The 24200-nt window shown below is 42.8% G+C and overlaps 1 protein-coding gene across 1 annotated transcript in view; it reads left to right on the top strand.

Moving 5' to 3' along the window:
• The window catches only part of FOXN3 (forkhead box N3), a 107939-nt gene that overhangs the window by 10004 nt on the left and 73735 nt on the right, over positions 1-24200 (top strand). The window contains exon 2 of the mRNA XM_015821472.1: positions 23536-23600. Within this exon, the coding sequence (XP_015676958.1) occupies positions 23536-23600 (65 nt within the window). The remainder of the gene's footprint in view (positions 1-23535; positions 23601-24200) is intronic.

The following is a 24200-nucleotide window of genomic DNA, read 5'->3' as shown; positions in this document are numbered from 1 at the left end:
AAGGGGCAGATGCCCTCCGCAGTCCTTGGCCGGAGGGACTACTGTATGCTTTCCCACCTTTCCTGATGATTCCGGCCGTCATCAGAAAGCTGTTGCAGGAGCAAGCGGAGCTGATATTTGTGGCCCCTTACTGGCCGAGGCGACCATGGTTCACGGATTTCGTGAACCTCGCCGTAGCTCCTCCGTGGAGAATTCCTCCAGAGCAGATAATCTCAACACAAGGAGCCATACGACATCCAGACCCGCAGTGGCTCCAATTAGCCGCCTGGCATCTGAACGCCAGTTCCTGACACGGGGATCTTACTCCCCCAGGATAATATCAATGATTCAGGCTTCGAGACGGCCGGCGACAAATAGGATTTATGATGCCATCTGGAGAAACTTCTGCCACTGGTGTGACCAAAAGAGTTTGCCAATTTCTTCTGTCACTGTTCCGAGGATAGTAGAGTATCTTATGGACAGCGTGGATATGGGCTTAGCACCCAGCACTATCCGCAGGCAAGTGGCGGCGCTCTCCACGGTGTTCACCTGTGCCAATTCTGTTCTATTGTCTCATCACCCTAGGGGTGATGCAAACAGCAAGGGGGTTGCAAACAGCAAGTCTCCTGTGGTTCATCATTATCCCACCTGGAAGTTACCCCGGGTTTTACGGGCTCTTACAGGATCCTCCTTCGAACCCATCAGATCTTGTGATCTTTGCTTCTTGTCTCATAAGGTGGCCTTCTTGGTTGCAATCACATCGGCAAGGCGTGTGTCGGAACTGGCAGCTCTTTCCGTTAGGGAGGACTTGTGTACCTTTCGCCATGACAGGGTGGTGCTCGATTGGACCCCTTGTTCATCCCCAAGGTAAACACGCTGTTTCATCGAGCACAGGAGATCGTGTTGCCGGACTTTTGTCCGAAACCCTCACACGTCCTGGAGCAGCGGTGGCATTCCCTGGATGTGTGCAGGGTGCTGCGATATTACCTTGAGAGGACTGCTTCTTTTCGTAAGTCTGAGGCTCTTTTTGTCTCCTTTCGTACGGGGTCCAAAGGTCAGAAGGTTTCTTCTTCTACTATTGCCTGGTGGATTAAGGCCTGCATTACAGAGGCATACCGGGTCTGTTTCTTGCCAGTTCCAGGCCGTCTGATGGTCCATTCCATGTGCAGTGCTTCCACGTCTGCTGTGTGGCAAACTCAAGCTTCTATAGTTGACCTCTGTAGGGCGACGACGTGGTCATCGCCTTCCCCTTTCATCCGTCATTATAAGCTCGACAAATTTACTTCTGCAGAGGCCTCTTACAACAGGTGGTCTATTCCGGTGTCGACACTTGACTGGTCTGCGTCCCACCCGTTGGGTCATATGGCTTTGGTATGTCCCATGCGTGGATTCTACATTCCTTCCATGCTGGAGAAGGGACGTTGTCTTACCTGAACACTTTTTCTCAGCATGAGGAATGTAGAAGCCACCCCCTCCCTTTAAATTTCGCAGTCAGGTCAGTGTCAGCAGTCTGGGAGCCAACACGTCACACAATCGTTGGCTTCGCCCTTTCGAAACTGGGGCATGGTCCGGCCCAGCAGGGGCGTGGCAACTTTGATTCTTTGGTCTGATTGGGCTAGAGGATTTCTAATACCCATGCGTGGATTCTACATTCCTCATGCTGAGAAAAGGCGTTCAGGTAAGACAACGCCCCTTTCCAAGCTTTTCTTAACTACATTGCTTTGTATCAAGATCACTTCACCTGAAATATTTTCTTATGTGCTTTTGAACATTTATTAATAAAGCAGGTAGTTGTTGACTTATGACCCATCACTTAATTACTATTAGAAGTTACAACAGTTCAAAAAAAGATTACTTACAATGTATCCTCAAAGTTAGGACTGCCACCATTACTATCACCTGTGGGTTGTATGATCACATTACTGAGTGATTGACAACCAGCTCACATTTATGATCAATTAAAGTGTCCTGTGGTCATATGATCATTTTGTGATCCATCGGATAAGGTGGATTCAGACTTATGACTATGTATTCATTTAACTACTATGTGATGCATTTAATGACTATGGCGACTCAATAATCATTGTAAAATGGTCATAAAAATCAAATCCTGTCATGTGGTGATCCAACCTATGGCTACAACAACTTATAACCAAAATTCAAGGGTCAATTGTGATAATAAGTCAAGGATTACTTGTAATGACAGTTACATAGAAGATAACATTTGAGCAGACTTCATCATCTATAGATTGGAAATGATAAGGTAATTTCTAGTAAGTTCTCAATAGTCATAGTTACAAATACAGTCAATTATTATTTGTGATAGATAGTTATAGTCTACAAAGTTGCAGTAAACACTGAATTAACAAATACTGGATTTCACCTGGGAATGTGTACATTGGGCGACTCAATTTTTTTTTTTATGAATGGCCCAATTTTTTTTATGAACGACTGCCAGAAACCAGAAATAAACACTGGAAAAAAGCAAAAAACATAAATTGCAGTCACATGACTATGGGACATTGCAAACCGCCATAAATGCAGGCCAGTTACTGAGTACCCAAAATGAGTATGGGTGTGTGTGTCGCTGGCCGTCAAATTTTTGAGTCTTGGCTCATGGGGGTTTTGTCATAATTTTGAATGGTCGCTAAGCAACCAGTCATAAGCTGAAGATCACCTGTACACTTATTTATTTACATGTTGCACACTTTCAGCAAAACCAGCTAGGTCTAGGCACCTTGTTTGAAGGATTGTAGAAAAACCTGGCTGGCTGATATTAATTGATATCTTTATATTTCTTATTTTTCGTTATTATTAAGCAAACTAATGTAATGTGTTTGTTGACCACTGCCCTTGGATACTTAAGAAATTCTGTTTATTCAAAGAATTGAATAGAAAATTTATATACAGACTGGATGTCTGCCTAGTGATTGCCTCTCACCACAAATTGTAAAATAAATTCTCTGTGAATTTTATGAAAATAACAATAGCAATAGACTTATATACCACTTCATAGTGCTTTATATCACTCTCTGAGTGGTTTACAGAGTCAGCATATTGCTCCCAACAATCTGGCTTCTCATATTACCAACCTTGTAAGAGTGGAAGGCTGAATCAATCTTGAGCCTCATCAGGATTGAACTCCAGGCTGTGGGCAGAATTAGCCTGCAATACTGCATTCTAATCACTGCGTCACCAAGATTAGAGACCAGATTAAGTCGGATGAAGTCTAGTAGTAGAATCCCAGCAATCATTTCATTAAAATTGTAGGAATTAAATCACTAAAATATATCTAATTCTCAGCATAAACCAAATATAGGCAACTGGTTCACGTAGCTAATCATGAATTAGGGGAATTGTAATCCATTAGGGCAGTGATGGCGAACCTTTTAGAGACCGAGTACCCAAAAACTGGCCCCACCCCTGCTCCATCACCTGCCCCGCCCCCATTCTGCCCCCACCCCGCCTGCCCGCAGGGCCACTCACCGCCTCCAGGGCCCGCTGTAGATCGCCCAGCAGTGCCATGGCAGCCACACCCTCTGCTCGCACCCCGCAGCATCAACTGTGCACGATGGGGCATGAGGGCAGAGTCTTGTCTATTCTGTCTGGCTGCCATGTCCTTGGCTGCACTGCTCTGCGTGGGCCATGCTCGGGGGCGACTCTCCTCCAGGGGGCTGCTGGTGAGGAGGGGGTCATGGCTGGGGCAACGGCACATGTGCCCACAGAGAGGGCTCCGAGTGCCGCCTCTGGCAACCGTGCCATAGGTTCGCCACCACTGCATTAGGACAAAGATTTTCAACCTTTTTCATCTCGTGGCACAAATCCCATAGGTGAGACTTCTGGGTCTCAAAAGCAGAAATCTATTAACATCACAGTTTAGTGGAGCTTGGGAGGAAAAATGGAGGCAGTTCACCCTAGTGATGTCATGGAAGTGCAGTACTGGCTGATGCCTATGCATGTGGATCTTTTTTGGTGTACAATGTGCCACAGTACAGCCATTGAAAACTACTGCACTAGGGCAACTAAAGTGTAATTCTTTCCAGGTCCTGGCCTAGAATTGTAAGGTCATTAATTTTATTGAAAAATCTGATGCTACCAGCTGTGTCAACATGGCAGAATAAAAAAGGACAGGTTACATAATGACAAATGTTTCTCCAATCTGTTGGTAAGCAGTTCATTACATTTAAATCTGTGCAGCTCAGGGCAACATGTATGATTCTTCTCTCATGGAATTATAGCCCAAAGACATTACACTTCGTATCACAGATTCAATTTCAGGGTCTCCCAAATGAACAGCAACTGTTAAGTGGAGATGATTTTTTCCATAGAATTTAATCTCTCTTTCAATGAAGCGTTCATAACTTCTTCAAACAGGGTATTTTATCCTACACTTAACCAGATTTTGTGATCTATTTTGGTTCTCTCATTCCTTGTAGATTTTGTTAATTTAGCAATTTAGGGTTTTGCATTAACCAGATTAAGATCCTCATTTAGCCATGAAGCTCACTGAATAGTATGGTGCCAGTTGCATTTTTGTAACTAATCTGTTTCTGAAATGGAGAATAGAAATGGAGAGGGATGACTTTTTGAAGTCACATTCTGCTATAAATATAGTAAAAAGTTAAAAGCCAAAAAAGATATGCAAATGTTTAAAGTTTCTTTTTTACTTTCTACTTCTCTAATCTTGCCAAGTAGAACATTACTTCATTATTCTTTCTTCTCCCCAGTGAGAAGATGTCTATTTTGTGCCAGCCCCACACATCTACCTCTACACTTCACTTATACCCAAGACCACTTGATAAACGGTGTTATTGTTTTGCTTATGAAAAAGCAGCAGAGGTTAAAAAGCAAATCTTTGACCCATTAATAAAATTGAGTTGTGCATAGCAGCAAAGAAGTCCTTTTTCATTGTCCTCTATTCTGAAAGTGCAAATAAACATTCTTCCCCTTTTCAAGTCCTTATCTGACAGTGAAATGTGTCTCTGTAAAATCTTGGTGCTTAATCAATTAAAAAATAGTTTTCTGCTGATTATTAAATTACACCCACAGAGAAAAGAGGTGTTATAGATCTGGGCATTAAACAACATTGAAAAGGAAAAGAATAAAAATGGCAAAGCAAAGTAGTCCTGGCCCCAATTAGTCTTGAGATTTCTTAAAGTGAATTGAAATTTGAAGGCCAGAAAAGAGTAGGGAGTGAAGCAGAAGGTCATGAAAAGTGGCTATGAATTTTATAAAGAGCCTTTCTTTTATTAAGAATAATTCAACAGTTTTGTTCAAACTAATGAGCCAATCCAGTTTGGAAATCTTGTGAGTTCATTGTCCTGTGAATTTGGATCCTTATGAATGTTAAATATACTTCTATGAAACAGGCTTGATATACAGCTTGGGTAGTACTATGATGACTCCAAGATGTGTGTGTGTGAGAGAGAGAGAGAGAGAGAGAGAGAGAGCTCTTGTGTATGACAGTTTCTCTCATATTGTTGCCCACTAGATGTCATGGTCTTTTAAAGCAGTATTCAGGGATGATGAATGAAAGCTACAATCTAGGAATGAAAATCTTTATCCCAGAAATCTAATCATAGGTACAAGATTTGCCCATCTGGTCTGTGATACTTTTAGTGAGGAACCACTGCCCAAGGTCCATCCTCCATAATTGCTCTATATGTTGTCCCTTTTCTTTGAGACTATAGCATGGATAAAGCAGAGGAGTGCTGATGTCATGGTTCCGAAGGAAAAAACTCTTCAAAGAACTTTGAGGCATTGTTTACCTTAAAGAATCTTTAATGAGAAAGACATACCGTATTTTCCGGCGTATAAGACGACTGGGCGTATAAGACGACCCCCAACTTTTCCAGTTAAAATATAGAGTTTGGGCTATATCAGGGGTAGGCAACCCAAAACACTCAAAGAGCCACTTGGACACGTTTCTCCAGCACTTGAGATGGAGGATCCACCCATGGGTTGAGACTGTATTCCTGCCCAATCAGATCAAGTCAGCCAAAGTTGTCACGCCCTGTCCCTGGACCTATGCCCAGTCTTGACTTGATCTTGCCCATGGACAGGACGTACAACTCTGGCTCATAGGTACAGTCTAGACTTGGGTGCATTTTCCATCTCCTTACTATTAGATCCCCTTATCTAAAATTAATTAGTCCACTTATCAATCTCTCAGTTAGCTTAATTTCAGCTCTGTTGTGGGGGGAGCAAAGCTCAGAGGAAGATTGAAGGGGGCCCCTTCTTTTTTCCCTCCCCCCAGGAGCTCTCTCAGTCGAAAATAGGAAGCTGAGTTGGCTCTGGACCTAACGGCTGTTAAATCCCAGAGATCCCTCCGGAGCTCGCGGCTGCGAGCCCGGTGGCCATTAGGAATTCGTAGGAGTTGATCCTACCATATAGATAGGCCGCAGGAGCCTCATAGGGCCTCGAATTAGGTATTGCCTCACAGTTAGGCCGCAGGAACTTTCGGCAGCCTCCAAGACGCGCGCGCCCCAAACGGACGCCGATCGGCTCTTCCGTGACCGATAGCAAGCAGCGGTGGCATTTTCGGGCGGCGTTTTTATGCTCTTTGTGGCTGCAGGGTGCCGTTAAGGGGGAAAGGAAGCTTTCCCTCACGTTTGAGCCGACCTTCGTTTTCGCGCGTGCGGCCGCCATTTTGGAGACCGCGCGGTCACGCAGCGAGCTTATTTCTCAGCGTTCGGGGGGGAATAGCACTAAACGCGGTGCTAATCCTCCTGAAACACCCGAAGCAGAGCTCCCTGGTCTCTCTCACGGGGGTCTCCCTTCCTTCGGTTGACCAAGGGCCTGGGCTTCGGGCGCGGCCGCAATTTTGTTCGGGCGGTCACGAGGCTCCATTAGGCACGGCCATTTTAAGCGGCCGCCATTTTAAGCGTGTTGACAGCGTCTTTGTTGACTCCCTCACAAGGTTTCTGGTCACACTTAGAGTTGGGTCTTAATGGAAATACATTCATTGAGGTTTGCCTAACCTCTCCTTTCCTGTACTTGGTGCCTTCTGGGGAAGTAATTTTTGCAGCCCTTTATTTACACTTGAAGTCTTATAGCGTGCATCAAATTTAACTACCCCCAGTACTTGCAGCGGACTTACGGTGACCCCTCAGAGCACCGGTCCTTGTTTGTAACACGTGGCGCACGGGCACCAGGCACTCCCATAGCGTTCTGTCGCCTGTGATTGCATAAGTACCTGGGTCCCTGGCGTCCTTTGGAATTGCGTCCGGTTGTATCCAAGGTGATAATTCCCTCTAGATACCGGAGGCCCCCGCTTGAGCCCCCACGCTATCAGAGGATGGACTGTGTGGATTCCCTCGAGAAGGAGGTCGTGTCCCCTTCTTTGGCCGCCTTAAACACTATGTCATCTCATCTGGAGGGATCAGACAGGGCTGCGCAGAGTAATAAGAAAAAATCTGCAAAGACGACTTTAAAGGGGGCGGATAAGCACGCCACCAGGAGACACCAAGCCCTGGAAAGAGAGTTTTCTAGAGCACAAAAAATAGCCTGAATGGACAATTCTCAGACTGGGGGGCGGGAACAGGAACCAGTTACCCAGATCCCAGTTACTCAGGCACCTCAACGTATACCAGAGGCCACTTTCACACCCACAGCGGCTGGGCTTCGCCAGGCCGAGCAGTTTTCTTTCCCTTCAGAGGAGCGATTATCACTTTTAATTGCTCAGGTAGTGGACCGCGCTCTGAACGCTAGGGCGGTTCCTAAACCTCCAGTCATAGTTTCCCCTCCTATAATTTCCCCTCCTACCCCACATCAGACAGATGAACCTCAGTCCGGCCCCTCCTCACCAGCTGAATCCTTGTATTCTGAGGGTTTGTCGCTACCTGATCAGGGCTCTGACCAGGAGTTTCCGATGTCTGAGGAAGAGGAACAGTCGGCGGAGGCTCCGGCATCCACTGGAATGTTCCACTCTTCGGCTTTCGTTATCTTGCTCCGCAAGGTCTCTTCCACCGCACACCTTGGTGCTGAGCCTCCTTCCACATCGAATACGGCTACTCCCGATCCGGATTTGGATCCAAATTTTACTGAACCGGTGGCAGCTCAGCACCGGATCCCATGTCCGCCCATGTTTCTAACTGCGGTAAAGAAGCAATGGGCGCTCCCGGCCTCCTTTCCCTTTCCGAGTGCCACGGACAAAAAGCTGTTCAACGTGGCCAAGGAATTGGAGGAAGCGCTGGAGGTCCCTGCGGTGGATGAGCCCTTCGGACCATTAATTTCTCCTACGGCCATAGCTGGCGATGTCTCGGAAGCACTGAAGTCGGAGGACCGTAAGTGCGAGTTATCCTTTCGCAGGATCCACCAGGCATCTGCTTGGGCTATTAGGGCAGCGACGTCAGCGTCGTTCTTCACCAGAGCCGCACACCGTTGGCTAAAGCAACTACAGGCCTGAACCCCCAAAGACGATGTCCGTTCTCAACAGGACATCAGTAAGATGGTGGCAGCGATGGAATACGCCTCGGATGCTACGCTCCAGGCGACTAAGTTTGCCTCCAGAGCTATGGCCTCAGGGGTCACTAGTAGACGCATGCTTTGGCTTAAGCATTGGCAAGCTGATGCCAAATCCAAGTGGCGTCTGTCCTCTGCTCCGTATCAGGGGGGTAAGTTATTTGGTGAGGCTTTGTCTCCTTATCTCTCAGAGAATAAGGATAAGCGCAAAGTGCTCAACCATATCCTTAAGAGGTCAGACAAGAGGCAAACTTATGTACCCCGTAAGCAGTCCTTTCGGGGGGGAAATAGATACAACTATTCACCCTCCTTTTGTCCCTTTCCACCCAGAACGGACCGTCAAGAGGGTCAATTTGACAGGCAGGCGAGCAAGCCCAGGCAGCACTACCAGGGTAACCAGGGTAAGCGGCCCTTTCGTGGGAGCGGCCGGCCATTTCGTCGCTCCAGGTGACTCCCCGGCAACGGGACCTCTCATAGGGGGCAGACTATCGCTGTTCTTCCACCAATGGGAGGCCACCACCACGGACAGGTGGGTCCTGAACACGATAGGGTCCGGCCTCTACCTGGATTTCACCTCCACGCCTGTAAACAGGTTCATTTCTTGCCCATTCCCCAGGAACCCAGCCAAGAGAGCTCTAATGGGCCAGGCCATTCAGCATCTCCTGGAGATAAGGGCCATAGAAACCGTCCTGGTGGACCAAAGAGGTCGGGGGCTTTACTCCATCCTCTTCGTCGTTCCAAAACCGTCAGGAGGATGGAGAGCCATCCTGGATCTAAAAAATTTGAATCATCATATAAAATATCAAAAATTCAAGATGCAGACGCTCCGCTCCATTTTGGGGAGCGTGAGGAAGGGAGACTTCCTGACATCCATCGATCTCACGGAAGCGTACCTCCATATCCCCATCTCTGTCGATCACCGGCGGTTTCTACGGTTCAGTTACAAGGGAGAGCATTATCAATACAGAGCTCTACCCTTTGGCCTCTCGTCGGCCCTCAGGGTGTTTACCAAGATCCTGGCGGTCCTGGCAGCTCACCTACGGATGGTACCGATCAGGGTCCAGTGTTACCTGGACGACATCCTGATCCAGTCGACCTCCGCCAAATCGGCACGACAGGATCTCGACCGGGTAGTGCGGCTGCTCCAGGATCACGGGTTCTCGGTAAACTTCCCCAAGAGCCACATGATCCCCACGACTCGTCTATTGCATTTGGGGGCCGTCATAGACACCATGGAATGCCGGGTGTATTTATCCCAGGAGTGTTTGACCAACCTGAGAAAATCCATCCGCCAAGTACGCAAGGGGCAGAGGGTTTCCCTACTCAGCCTTTCCAGGGTGTTAGGACAGATGATATCGGTCATAGAAATAGTACCGTGGGCCAGGCTCCACTCCAGGGAATTGCAGTGGTTCCTTCTCCCCTTCCAGAGGCGGAACATCAGTGCCTCTCAGACAAGGGTGAGGCTTCCATCTCAGACCTCGCTTTCCCTCAAGTGGTGGCTGTCCCCAGCCGTCCTCAAAGGGTCGTTGTTCAAGGAGCTGGAGCGGCTCCTCATCACGACCGATGCCAGCCTCTTTGGTTAGGGGGCGCATCTGCGCTCCCATTGGGCCCAGGGCCGTTGGTCGCACTCAGACCTCCGCCACGATATAAACTGGTTGGAACTGAGGGCCGTACATCTGGCTCTCCGTCACTTCAACAGCCAGGTCCGAAAGCGTCATGTGTTGGTCCTCACGGACATGACTGCCAAGGCCCATGTAAACAGGCAGGGGGGCACTCGTTCTCGGATCCTTCTCAACGAGGCATTAATATTGGGGACCTGGGCGGAGCACAATCTAGCGTCCATCAAGGCCGAGCACATCTCGGGCAAGGACAATACCCAGGCAGATGTCTTGAGCAGAGCGACAATAGACCACTCAGAGTGGAGGATTCACCCGAGGGTCTTCAAGGAGAGTTGCCACCACTTTGGTCTACCGTTAGTGGACCTATTTGCCTCACCGGCCAACACCCAGCTCCCCCGCTTCTCCCGCTTTCCGTCTCGGAGCGGAGCAGATAGATGCACTGCGCTCTCCATGGCCTCGGGGTCTGCTGTATGCTTTCCCACCTCTCCCTCTTATTCCGGCGGTGGTACGCAAACTACTCCGGGAGGACGCGGAGATTCTACTTGTAGCCCCGTATTGGCCAAGGAGACCGTGGTTTGCCGACCTTCTGGGTCTCTCCTTAACAGCACCGTGGAAGATTCCCCCGGACAGAATATCGCTCAGTCAGGGAGCCATCCTTCATCCGGATCCCCAGTGGCTACAACTAGCCGTCTGGCACTTGAGCGCTACTATTTGTCAAGGCAATCCTGCTCCTTAAAGGTCATTGAGATTATACAGGCATCACGGCGACCATCCATGAATCGCATTTATGAGGCCACGTGGAAAAACTTTTGTACTTGGTGCAATAAGCATCAGTTGTCTCTTTCAGGTCTCAATATTCCTAATATTTTGGAATTTTTGTCAGAGGGTCTGGACAAAGGTTTAGCCCCTAATACGTTACGTAGGCAACTAGCTGCGCTCTCTACTGTTCTCGCCTGGGAATCCGGAGGGTCGTTAGCTCACCACCCACTGCTCCGCTCTTTCCTTAAGGGAGCAGCGAACACCAGGCCGCCTACAGTGCACAGATATCCTTCCTGGGAGTTGCCTCGGGTTCTTCGGGCTCTAACAAGGCCGCCCTTCGAACCATTAGCATCGTGCGATATGAATCACCTGTCATACAAGGTAGCCTTCTTAGTGGCCATCACGTCGGCTCGACGTATATCAGAGCTGGCGGCATTGTCGGTCCGTAAGGATCTGTGCATCTTCCACACGGACCGCGTGGTACTCCGTCTAGACCCTACCTTTGTCCCAAAGGTGAATTCGCTCTTTCATAGGTGCCAGGAAGTAATTCTACCGGACTTTTGCCCTAGTCCATCGCGTACCCTGGAACGGCAATGACATTGCTTAGATGTCCGCAGGGCGCTCCGTTACTACATTGCATGGACAGCGGATTTCCGCGCATCAGAAGCCCTGTTTGTCTCCTTTCACCCCTCTTCCAAGGGTAGGAAGGTTTCCTCTTCCACGATTGGCAGGCGGATTAGGGCATGCATCACCGAGGCATATCGGGCGGAGTCATTGCCGGTTCCGCAAGGGGTCACAGCGCACTCCACACGGAGCGCTTCTATATCGGCGGCTTGGAACACTCAAGCGACTATTGAGGAGGTTTGTAGAGCGGCCACATGGTCCACTCCTTCTTTTATTCGGTACTACAAGATCGATAAATTTGCCTCGGCGGAGGCTTCCTTTGGAAGGAGGGTCCTCCAACAAGTAGTTTGCCAAAGTGCCACACCGGACCAGTCTGCTTCCCTCCCTCAGGGACAGTAGGCTTTGGTATGTCCCATGGGTGGATCCTCCATCTCAAGTGCTGGAGAAGGGGCGTTGTCTTACCTGAACGCCTTTTCTCAGCACGGAGATGGAGGATCCACCTCCCTCCCTCTTAGTAGAGAATCATTTAGCCTTGTAGGTAATTAGTTTTGAGCCAGTACGTCATCGATCAGTCAAAGGCTACGCTCGCGTTAAGACTGGGCATAGGTCCAGGGACAGGGCGTGACAACTTTGGCTGACTTGATCTGATTGGGCAGGAATACAGTCTCAACCCATGGGTGGATCCTCCATCTCCGTGCTGAGAAAAGGCGTTCAGGTAAGACAACGCCCCTTCCCACCGAAAACAAAACACTGGGAGCCGCAAAACCCTTTTGATATCTAAAATGAAGATAAGACTGCATATATCCTTTTTTACCTTTATGATTGTGTGTGTGTGTGTGTGTGTTCGTGTGTGTATATATAAAATAAAGGTAAAAAAGGATATATGCAGTGTTATCTTCATTTTAGATGTCAAAATGATCCTGGTATAATCCCACAAGAAGAATCCTTCCACTAAGGTTGCCTGACTCCAGATCACCTTTAATAGTATACAATTAAAATGGAAAAAAAATCACAAAGAAAAAAGTACCATAAATTTCTGGGAAATATGCAATGTAACAAAAACTACTAGTAGGAACAGATATCAACCCTAGCTCCAGGCTGGAAGGAAAAGCTAGATCTTCAAAGTCTTTTGGAATATCATCAAGTAGCAGCCAATTGATCTCTGAGAAGAAGAGTAGGTGCCACAACAGAGAAGGTACAGAGAAGGCCCCAATAAATGACAGCTCTTAAGTGAAAGGCTCTGAAGTGCACTCTCTCTACCAATCTCTCTGGATGAGCAGAAGTTATTAGAAATAGTTTGAGTGGTTGCTCCAATAACCAGATCTGAACCGCCTGCAGTCACTGGTTCAGAACACTGGCAGCATCTCTTAGGTGGGGGCTGAGATGTATAATTGGATATCACTCACCTACTTTCCTTTCTTTCCTCTCTCTCTCTCTTTCTTTCTCTTTCCTCTTTCTCTCTTTCCTCTAACTTTCTCTCTCTCTTTCCTCTCTTTCTCTGTCTCTCTCTCTTTCCTCTTTCTCTTTCCTCTCTTTCTCTTTCCTCTTTCCTCTCTTTCTCTTTCCTCTTTCTCTTTCCTCTTTCTCTTCCCTTTCCTCTCTCTTTTCTCAATCTTTTTTCTCTTTCCTCATTTTCTCTCTTTCCTCTCCGCCTCTCTTTCTTTCTCTCTTTCCTCTCTTTCTCTCTCTCTTTCCTCTCCTTCTCTCCCTTTCCTCTCTTTTTCTCTTTCCTCTCCCCCTCTCTCTTTCCTCTCCTTCTTTATCTCTTTCTCTTTCCTCTCTCTTTCCTCTTTCCTCTCTTCTCTTTCTCTCTCTTTCCTCTTTCTCTTTCCTCTTTCTCTTTCCTCTCTCTTCTCTTTCTCTCTTTCCTCTAACTTTCTCTCTTTCCTCTCTTTCTCTGTCTCTTCCTTTCTCTTTCCTCTAACTTTCTCTCTCTTTCCTCTCTTTCTCTTTCCTCTCTCTTTCTCTTCTCTTTCTTTCCTCTTTCTCTTTACTCTCTCTATTTCCTCTTTCTCTCTTTCTCTTTCCTCTTTCTCTCTCTCTCTTCTCTTTCTCTTTCCTCTTTCTCTTCTCTTTCTTTCCTCTTTCTCTCTCTCCCTCTCCCTCTAGGTTAGGAGAGAGAGAGAGAATGAAAGGCAGATGGCACCGAATGGGCGGGGAGGGGGAGCAGGACGGGAGGCAGCGGCTCCAGTGGCGGCTCCAGCGGCATGGCAGCGGCCACTGCGGCATCGTCGGGAGTCCACGCCGCCCCCAGCCTGGCCGCCGCGTCCTCAGCTGAATGGGCAGGGAAGGGGAGCAGGACAGGAGGCAGCGGCTCCTGGCTGCTGCCCCCATCGCATCCTCAGCTGAATGGGTGGGGAGGGGGAGCAGGACGGGAGGCAACAGCTCCTGGCTGCCGCCCCCATCGTGTCCAGGGAGGGGGAGCAGGACAGGAGGCAGCGGCTCCCGGCCGCCGCCCCCATCGCATCCTCAGCTTATATAAAGGAATAAAATAGAATACCCATATTTTCCGGCGTATAAGACGACTGGGCGTATAAGACGACCCCCGACTTTTAAGAAGATTTTCAGGGTTTAGAAAGTCGTCTTATACGCCGGAAAATACAGTAGCTTCGGCACATATATAGGCGAAGCCAAAATCTGAATTCTCCTCCCCTAACATATAGTATCTAAGCATAATTCACTCCTTCATTTAATAGTCATTAATCAGATTCTCCAATTAGTTTGAAATGCGAACTTTCCCTCCAGTTGCATAACCCCGCCATTTCTTATCTCCTCTTATTACATACAACTTTGAAGAATACTCTACTGAGATATTGTTATGGCTAACTAATCCCCCTGCACATTCTTCCCCCCTCCCCTTCAGCATCATCTAATTCTAACTCTAAAAGTAATACACAGGTTAAATAGAAAATGTCTGCATCTTCATATATTGTCACAGCAAGAACATCGGATGTTAGCAGCGTTGACAGCTGACAGAATCAGGTCATCTTCGCTTCTGCCTTTCCCAATGCAGGCAAACCATGGGACAGAGATTAAACTAGCTGGGAGTTCATCTAGTCCAGGGGTGTCAAACTGCTGGCCCGCGGGCTGGGTGCATCATACGGAGGCCGCGCCCACCCCAGCTCTGGCAATGCAAAAAAAGTTGTGATACATCATGACATGTCACGTTTGACACCCATGATCTAGTCAGCACACCTGAAGGACTACAGGAAGGATTGGGTCTCTTCATCCTGTCACATCATTCCCGATGTCAATGCTGCTAACATCGAATGTTCTTGCTTTGACAACATATGGAGATGCAGCCATTTTCCTTCTTATGTTTTACTCTTAGAATTAGAGTTAGAATTAGATGATACTGGGGGGGGAAGAGGAATGTGCATGGGAGTTTAGTTAGACATAACAATATTGTAACTAGTGTGAGAATCAAGGTTTTTTGAAATAAGAGATGATACGAAACGGTGGGTTGAAGAACTGGAGGGAAAGCCTGCATTTCAAACTAATTGGAGAATGTGATTTATGACCGGGAACTGTGCTTGATATTATGTGCTCAGGGGAGGGGAATTCAGATTTTGGCTTTGTCTATGTACATGCCAATGCTATGCTACTCAAATAAAGATTCTTTAAAGTAAACAATGCCTCGAAGTTCTTTGAAGAGTTTCATCTGTCGGAACCATGTCACCCTCTTGTCTTAGAATAGTGGAGCATAAGTAAAAATAACAAGCTCTAAGAGCTTATGTACATGTTCCTGCTTCATCTAGTACACATCTTATCACTGAGAGAAGATGCCCATTAGACATTACCCTTATCTCAGTGCTTGACAATATAAGGAGCAATGGGAGACATCTGAGAAGGAATGAATGACATTATGGAGTAGCGCTTAACTTGTCACATGATACCCTTCAAGTCCTACTGTTTGACAACATCTGATCCATTAGGTCGAATAACAGAATGAAACCAGTACTCTCAGCCAAATCTAGTTGTCCTCCCTACTATCTTTAAAATTTTCTGGAGGTCATCCACTGAGAAAGGCTGACTTATCACAAATATGTGAAAGGGCAGAATTTTTGTATGTATGGCTGATTGTACAAAAAATTCTCTTCAATCTGGAATATTGCAAATGGTCAATGTGCCAGAAGGCTCCATGCATAATAATTTATGCACATAGAGGTTTATAGAAATTTTGCTTTATAAAGTTTACACCTTATTTATAGATTTAGGTAAAAAATGTGATACCTTTGCATATGACCTATGCATATTCCATGTCTACGTTTTGCAAAAATATTAATTTGTTTACTTCTTTCTTTCCAATTTCATATGTGACTTAGTTAACATTTAGAGTAAAGTTTTCAACACAATTAGCTTTAATAAATGAGAGCAAAAATCAATTATCTCTTCAGATTGTGAAAGGAGAATTTATATTCATCTTATCAGGGGGTTAGACTTTTTCCTGGAATAGAAACATGCTTGAAATTGGGATGAGGACTGAAAAAGAGTATTTTCAAAGAAAACTGAAATATGGCAAATGAAAGTTACATTCTCAGTGAATTATTTATAGTCATGTAATTAAATTGATTTAGAATTGCAGAGTTTGTAAATATAATGAATAAAGAAAATTTTCCTGAGGATATAGCTCAATCTGAGTTTTGATGCGCTTGTCCTTTGGACATAATTATATGTAAATCAAATTTCTAGCAGTATTCAAACAGTACTGGCTTAGCAGTTTTTAATATAATTAGTTCTATTTTACCATTGAAAATTTATTTTAGACAGTTGTCTGATTATTGAAGACACTGATATTTTATAAAGACTATTTTTATTATTAAAATTGTGCACTACCTTTATATTATAAACATTCAGAGCTTACAGTGATAGAAATTTTATTTATAAATGAAATTGAAATAATTGTTTATGATTGTCCTAGTGTCATGCAAAATGGGACTGGAGCGTATATGCAACCCTGGTGTTCTCTTGTTCTTTGATCTGGCTGATATCTTCGCACCTTGGTTTTACAATGATAGCAAAGGGAAAATTCACAAATAAAAAAAATGTAAAAATGAAATTGAGGGTAGTGGAATCTAGTCGTGGTAGTGGAAAGTAATATGTTTCATAGATGTGGAAGAAATTTTCAGTAGTTTAGGCAAAGCTTTATGAGGCATACTAGTAGTTGGAGGAAGGGAGGAGAAGTAGATTAGTCAAGATGCTTGCATGATGTGCAGTGCAACCCCCTTTTTCTTTTTGGTATTTTACTAGTCATCTGAAGAATTTCAAGGAACAGAGAGAAAGTTGACCTCTTTTGCATTCATTATGGAAAGGTCACTGCTGCTTAATGAATTACTGCATTACCTTTGTAATTAGTGTCGTTTGTCTTGGAAAAAACTAATACAGTGCCTTGCCTTGAATTTAGTAAGGAAATAGACTTTTTAACATTCTCAGCAGGCTGACAGCAGGACTGAGTGTTAGAATAAATAAATCTAAATCTCTTAGTAGATGAAGACTGGACATTCTTCCCTTCTAGTGAGATACATGTTACATTTCATTTGGCCTTTATCTCTAAAGCTTGCAGAATTTCAAATTGCAGATACTTGCCCAGGAATTCTGGAAGTTGGACTCTAGAACCTGGAAGGCAAATAGTGATTTTAAAAATCACTAGTATGGAAAATAGTCTTCTCATTTCATTTCCAGCTCTACATCAGAACTGGTTTCTGTATGTGTATGTGTATGTCATTTTAGCACAGAATTTTTCATTTTTGAGAAAGGACCCCAGATTTTATACATGGAGTCCTCAACTTACAACAATTCGTTTAGTGACTTAATGACTGTTTTTCACACTTAGGTCTGCTACAGCATCTTCATGGTCATGTGATCAAAATTTGGGCACTTGGCAACTGGCATGCATTTATGATAGTCGTACTCTCCCAGGGTCATGTGATCACCATTTGTAACTTTCCCAGCTGGCTTCTGACAAGCAAAGTCAACAGGAAAAGCCAGATTTGCTTAATGACTGCATAATTCACTAAACAACTGGAGTGATTCACTTAACAATTGTGGCAAAAAAGTCATAAAATAGAGCAAAACTCACTTAGGAATGGAAATTTTGAATTTACTTATAAGTTTAGGACTACCTGTAAAATAGATTTACAACAGATCAATAGATCTACACTAAGACAAAATATGGGTATGAAACCACTTTGGTTTTGGATAGAAACTGGTGCTTATTTATATATTTATAAAGTCTATGTGCTGTATTTCTAAACTATTTTTTTAAAAAATAGAAGTTGGATAAAATTAATAATAAATAATAATAGTCTATAACTTCTGCTTAAGGAGAAAATATTTCCAATTAACAGTGCTAAATATACAGCTTAGGGGATTCCAATAAGTGTATCACTCAGATTTTCTGTTCTTAATTTCAATTTCATTTTCAGCATATTTCACATTCAGTAGATCTTTCATTCACCTGATAATAGAAGATGTGAATTGGCTACAATAATATCATGTGAAATAAATATTTCAAAAATAAGGTATATATGCCAGTTTTCTAACTTGTAAAGCAAAAAGGAATAAAATAATTATATTCACATCTAACAGTTTTTAATCCCTAGGTAAGAAGGTTTTTCAACTGGCAAGAGCCAGGTTTGCTTTAGTAACTCACCCAGTCATTATTGTACAATCTGTAAATTTATTGAATAAAGTGAGAAACATTAAAATTAAACAGGAACCTCAATGAATATATCCCACATACAGGTACTTCTCAACTTACGACCATAGTTGGGAGTTGGAGTGTTGGTCATTGAGCAAAAGCAATCATTAAATTAGACGTCATGTGACTGCTTTACTCAATGACTGTTGTCCCGGCACTCCTGGTTTTGGTTAAATGATCTTGCAGGTTGTTAAGCGGACAAAATCTCAAGTAAGGAGGGTGGAGTGCTTCAGGGTGAGGGAAGCTCTGGGAGGCTCAGCACAGGATGTGTTGCAGTATAGCCACAAAGCTCTATCCACCACGGAAGCCTCACTGCCAGCCAGCCAATCCACCAGCATAAAAACACTCCACTTGTCATTGCTTTCCTGCTGCTGTCAGGATTTTCAGCAGGATTTTCAGCCCTCAAATGGAAGGCAATAGATGAGAAGGAGTCCTCTCGGCACTGTTTCTGACCTTTCCTACCCTGGCTTCCTCATCGACTTTCTGAGTAATCATCAGGGAGGATTACAAATGATGATCTCAGTGCCCTTGGCAACCCATCATAAATGCAAATGGGTTGCCAAGCATCCAGATTGCAGTCACATGACCATGGGGGCGCTGCATCAGACACCAGTCACAAATCCCTTTATTTAGTGCCATTGTTAACTTTGAAAGGTCGCTGAATTGAATTATAAGAAATCAGGCACTACCTGTATGTTAAAATATTGCTGCAAAAATACTAACAGTATTTGAAGAGAAATATTATTCTCTTCTGTGAAAAGCACACAAGACTATTCACATAACTCTGCAAATTTTCCATTAAATAAATAAATAGTACATTCTTCTCCTCTCTCTTCAGTTGATATATCCGATGCCTATCTACACACAGTGTTTATATAGAATTGCTGCTTGATTCATAGGTAGTAAGCTGAAGTAGGACTGTTTTAACACATAAGCCAGCCCACATCAATTTAGAAAAGTTTGCTAACTGTATCCCTTGCTGAAAAGGAATGATTTGGTCATTCATGCCTTAGGACCATGGTGGCGAACCTATGGCATGCTTGCCACAGGTGGTACGCAGAGCCCTCTCTGTGGGCACGTACGCCGTCGCCCCAGTCCTAGGCCTTCAGCTGGATTTTATAAAACCTTTTCGCTTTAGGCCTACGCTGCCATGTGCAAAAAAAAAAAAAAGGTTCAATCAATATCAATTTCAACTTCTTGCGGGAAAAAAAAAGATCTCGCAAAGTTGGAATTGATTGAACTTTTTAGTCCCACCCAGTCTGCTGTTACCACCGCAACCATGCCCACCCAATGGGCTACACCCACCCAATTGGCAACACCCACCCAATTGGCAATACCCACCTGGCACCCAACGATGCATAAGTGGGTTTTGAGTTGTAGTTTGGGCACTCGATCTCTAAAAGGTTCGCCATCACTGCCTTAGGACATTCAGGTTAGATTAAAATGCTCTGTATGGACTTGGTTTTTGAAGAGTATTTTGAAATTACAGCTGGTTGTTTTTTTTAGAATAGTTGGCTAGTCTTATGTCTTCCAGATACGTTGGACATGTACATAGCTAACAAATAGCTTCTATCCAATAATGCATGTAATTTGTTTCTGAAATTGCATGTGACCCTCTAAGGTATCTCACAACATTTTGGGAGAAAAAATGGAATGCCGTCCATGCCATCTTTTCTCCCGAAATAAACAATCTTTTTAAAATCATCCTAAGTCAGTGGTGGCGAACCTATGGCACGGGTGCCAGAGGCGGCACTCAGAACCCTCTCTGTGGGCACGCGCGCCATTGCCCCAGTCCTAGGCCTTCAGCTGGGTTTTATAAAACCTTTTTGCTTTAGGCCTCCGCCTCCATGTGCAAAAAAAAAAAAAGGTTCAATCAGTCAATTTCAACTTTTCGCAGGGAAAAAAAAAGATCTTGCAAAGTTGGAATTGATTGATTGAACTTTTTAGTCCCACCCAGTCTGCTGTTACCACTGCAGCCACGCCCACCCAATGGGCCACGCCCACCCAATGGGCCACACTCACCTGGCACCCGACGATGCATAAGTTGGGTTGCAATTTGGGCACTCGGTCTCTAAAAGGTTTGCCAACACTGTCCTAAGTAGTCAGTTTTCCAGGTACATACTGTATAACTACAGTAAACTAAAACCAATACTAAAGTTTCTGAGCTGTGAGAGAAGAATGAATGGGAGAAGCATATAAACATAATATTTTCTACAGTTCATTAATATCCTAATAAATAAGGGTTACCCTGATGAGTGAAATGCAGCAATACGTGTGATTGTAAAAATCTATGTACTTGGATTTCTAAAAAAACAGTTATAGAAGTTTTAGCAACTCAGAAGTAACTGTGATTTTTAACTTATTTGCCAACTTTTTTGATAAGTTGCTTTAAGAAAAAAACTAAAAGTAAAATAAAAGGTACATCAAGTTAACTTGATCTTAGGAGCACTTCCCAAGGCCTGGCATCCTTGTGCCTTTATGCTGCACCCCCCAAAAAGGGTGCGAGGTATCTGTGGATTACCAAGAAATTGTTAATTACACTGGTTTTTCTTTTACGATTTATTAAAATAGTAACAACACATTCTAAATTAAATTTGCTTAAGCCTTTTAAATGTTTTTGACATCAAGCATCTCCTTTAATCTATCCCACTGAAAATATAGATTTTGTTCCTACCTAAATGTCCTGGTATAAGTACAGTAAAATATTAAAATACAATTTTAATTAGTCTAGTTACTTTTCTATTTCTTCTATGCCCTGACTTGTAAAGAATACTACTAGCTGTTGCTAGGAAACACCTAATTGTGATATTAACTGCCAACAGTTGTCAGGAGGAATAGTAAATTCTTTTATCTTGTTAATAAAAATTACTGAAGTGATTGCCATGCATAAATATTCCATTTTAATTTAAAAATTATAATGCTGTAATATAGTTTGGCTTGCTATTAGACTTTTTAAAAAATTCTGCTAAAGAGCTTTCTCTTGGCTTAAATATTAGCAACTTTTATTACATTGTGTTGAGGACTATCTTTTGGTACGCATACCAAATCATGCATAGATATATATAAAATACTGGAATAATAGCATATATCACATGTAGTTATGTAGTTTCTGATTGCCAACTGCCAGCTTGATAATGAACAATCAGTTCCACCCATATTTGAATGGTTTTGATATGGTAAATGCTCTTCCCAGAAATAATAACAGCCATGTAAATACATAGGAAGGACTTTTACAAACAGGATATGTGTGTAGCTGGCAGTTTTTCTTTCTGATTTTTCTGTCACTCATGTTATTTGAGAAGATCTTCCAGTTTCTATGACAGATTTTCAAGGAATAAAACAGGGAAACAAAGGATAGAAATAAACACTTTTAAGATGTTTTTTACTGTTTGGGTCTTTGGCCGAAAAAGCTGTTGGATAGTATGACAGCAGTATCATAAAACTATTATTTACAAATCAAGTAGAGGCTGTCATTTACTTCCGGTTTCTGGCAAAAAATGCTCATGATGTCCATGACTTATAACTGTAATTTTGGACTCAATTACAATCATAAGTGGATGTCTCCCTGTATAAGGAATATTGGTGAGAAGGGATCTGTAGAGTTAAGCAATACCTATTTTTGTATATATTTTAGTGAACGTAATGTTTGGAAGTAGCACATGAGAATGGATTGTGCTCACATATTAACATTAAGTATATTTTCATATGATCTGTATACTAAATTTTACTTGTATACATATTTTGAACTCAGATATTGTTTCCTCAAAACTTATCATTTGAAGAAATTTAAAAATGTTAAAAACAAAAGTTCAGATAATTTAATAAGTGTTACTTATATGTTGTGATAAATATTTGTGGAACTAGAAGAAGGAGGCTTGCCATATTTTTTTTGCTTTGCACTTTAAATATAAATATTAGGATTCAAATATTTGAACATTGTTGAAGTAATTGAGAGCTTGTTTCTATTGTCTGTAATTTCATAACATGTTTGGGGTACTGTTCTTTATGAGGTCTGATGCATATCTGCCTGAGACTCTGAAAAATCACAGCTAATCAGGATTAATCTTGCACAGATCATTTTTAGGAAATACTGCTTTGTACTGTACTAGTAATAATGTTCATTACTAGTCTAAAGTTGCCAACTAGTGAAGTTGGCAAATCAGTTTTTCTGTAAGACAATGATGCTTGTATGATAGCTTCTGTTAATTCATTCTAGTACAGCAGAGCAAAAATGTGGTACATCTTATTTGTTTAAAGCTTAAATATCTTCAAATCAGTCAAGCTATGAAAATAGCTGGTGGTAATTCCATGTATTTATTAAAACATACATATTTCATTGTTTGACTTCATACATATAGTCTTTTGAAAATCTGAAACTCAGTTGCAAAACTTTGGTGTAAGTAGTTGTTTCCTGGCTACTGTGTTTTTGCAAATACAGCAGCATTGTGTGATAAAATAACTGTAGGGTGCCACATAGATGGGACCTATAATACAGTTTAAAAGCCTATTATTTTTCCCCCTGAGTGCTCTTTGTGCTCATTCCAAATCAGATTGTGAGCAAATTGTTGCCTTAATTTGATTTGGAGGCCCTAATGCAGATTTTACTGTGGAAATAGGCAAGTTCCTAAGTTATATGTGATTTAACACCTATGCAATTTTATTTATTTTTTATTGTGGCTTTATTCTATCTATCTATAATTTTCAGACCAAGAATATTCCAAAATCTAAATTTATGGTAAAAATATACTTCTTTCCCCAAATGTTCTTATTCTGGTTTCTGATATCATATACTGTATCTATCAAAGACGTTTCTTGTTCTGCTACGCATAAGTCTTTATATGATTTATATATATGATTTGACAATACACACAGAAATGATTAGCTTATTTATAGTTTACTTGTACTGGACACTTGCATTTAATAATGTATTAATATTCTACATGTGTTTAAATTTCATGAAGGTTAGAACAGCTTATCTGCTGTTTTTAAGAGTAGAAGTTTCCTAGACTAAAATAAAATAGTATCTAGCTCAGGGCCACATCCAAGCTTATATAGTTCTTTTTAAAATTGTCTCAAAGCATATGAGAATGTAAAATAGTGTTTTAAAATTAAATTTAATGCATGCTTTACTATTGATGGTTTTTAAAGAAATAATACATAAGTTAAACATTTTGTTTCTAGTTTCCCTTTCTTAAATGTGTGTAGGTTCTTTTTTCTTTTGCAAATTGAATATGATTGATAAATATTTTTTATAAAGAGATAATTCTGCTATTCAAAAGGTAAATGTTATTTTCTTAAAACTGCTATCCAAAGTTAAAAAAATGCATAAAATGTATGATTAGACAATTTGCAAATCACCAAATATAAATGTTTCCCCTTTTTAAACTTTAGCACATCCAGTCCACCCATTTGGCCAGGAAGCACCTTTATCAAGAGAAATGGAGCTCTTCTGCAAGGTAGGTCAAAGATTCTTTGTTACAATAATTGTCATAACTTTCACATGGTTTCAGGAGAAAAGCTTATATTAGCGCTTTTATCCTTTTCCAGTATCTACATTCATATGTAGTATACTCATAAGCTCAATTTGTTTTAACCTGAAATACTTCAATATACTATGAATGCATCTCTTTTCCTCCATCCATGGTTCACACAGCATGATACCTTTCAACTTGTATTGATGAATATTATAGTTTTGCTTCTGCATGTATCAGTGGAAAAATACTTCCAGCCGTAGTCGTGTGATAGCTGTATCTCAGAAGGCAATGTACAGTCGTTGATATGTAAGACACAGTCACTTTTTTTATTACAGGTAGTCCTCGACTTACAACAGTTCATTTAGTGACCGTTCGAAGTAACAGCGGCACTGAAAAAAGTGATTTGTGACCATTTTTCACACTTATGACCATTGTAGCATCCCCATAGTCACATGATTTACATTTGGATGTTTGATAACTGACTCACATTTATGATGGTTGCAATGTCCCAGAGTCATGTGATCCCCTTTTGTGACTTTCTAACAAACTAAGTCAACCAGATACACTTAACAGCCGTGTTAC

The sequence above is a fragment of the Protobothrops mucrosquamatus genome, unplaced genomic scaffold (assembly GCF_001527695.2).
Source record: "Protobothrops mucrosquamatus isolate PMUCROS unplaced genomic scaffold, P.Mucros_1.0 scaffold1337, whole genome shotgun sequence".
NCBI lineage: Eukaryota > Metazoa > Chordata > Lepidosauria > Squamata > Viperidae > Protobothrops > Protobothrops mucrosquamatus.
Note: the sequence above shows the minus strand (reverse complement) of the source record. Positions and strands in the feature narration are given on the sequence as shown.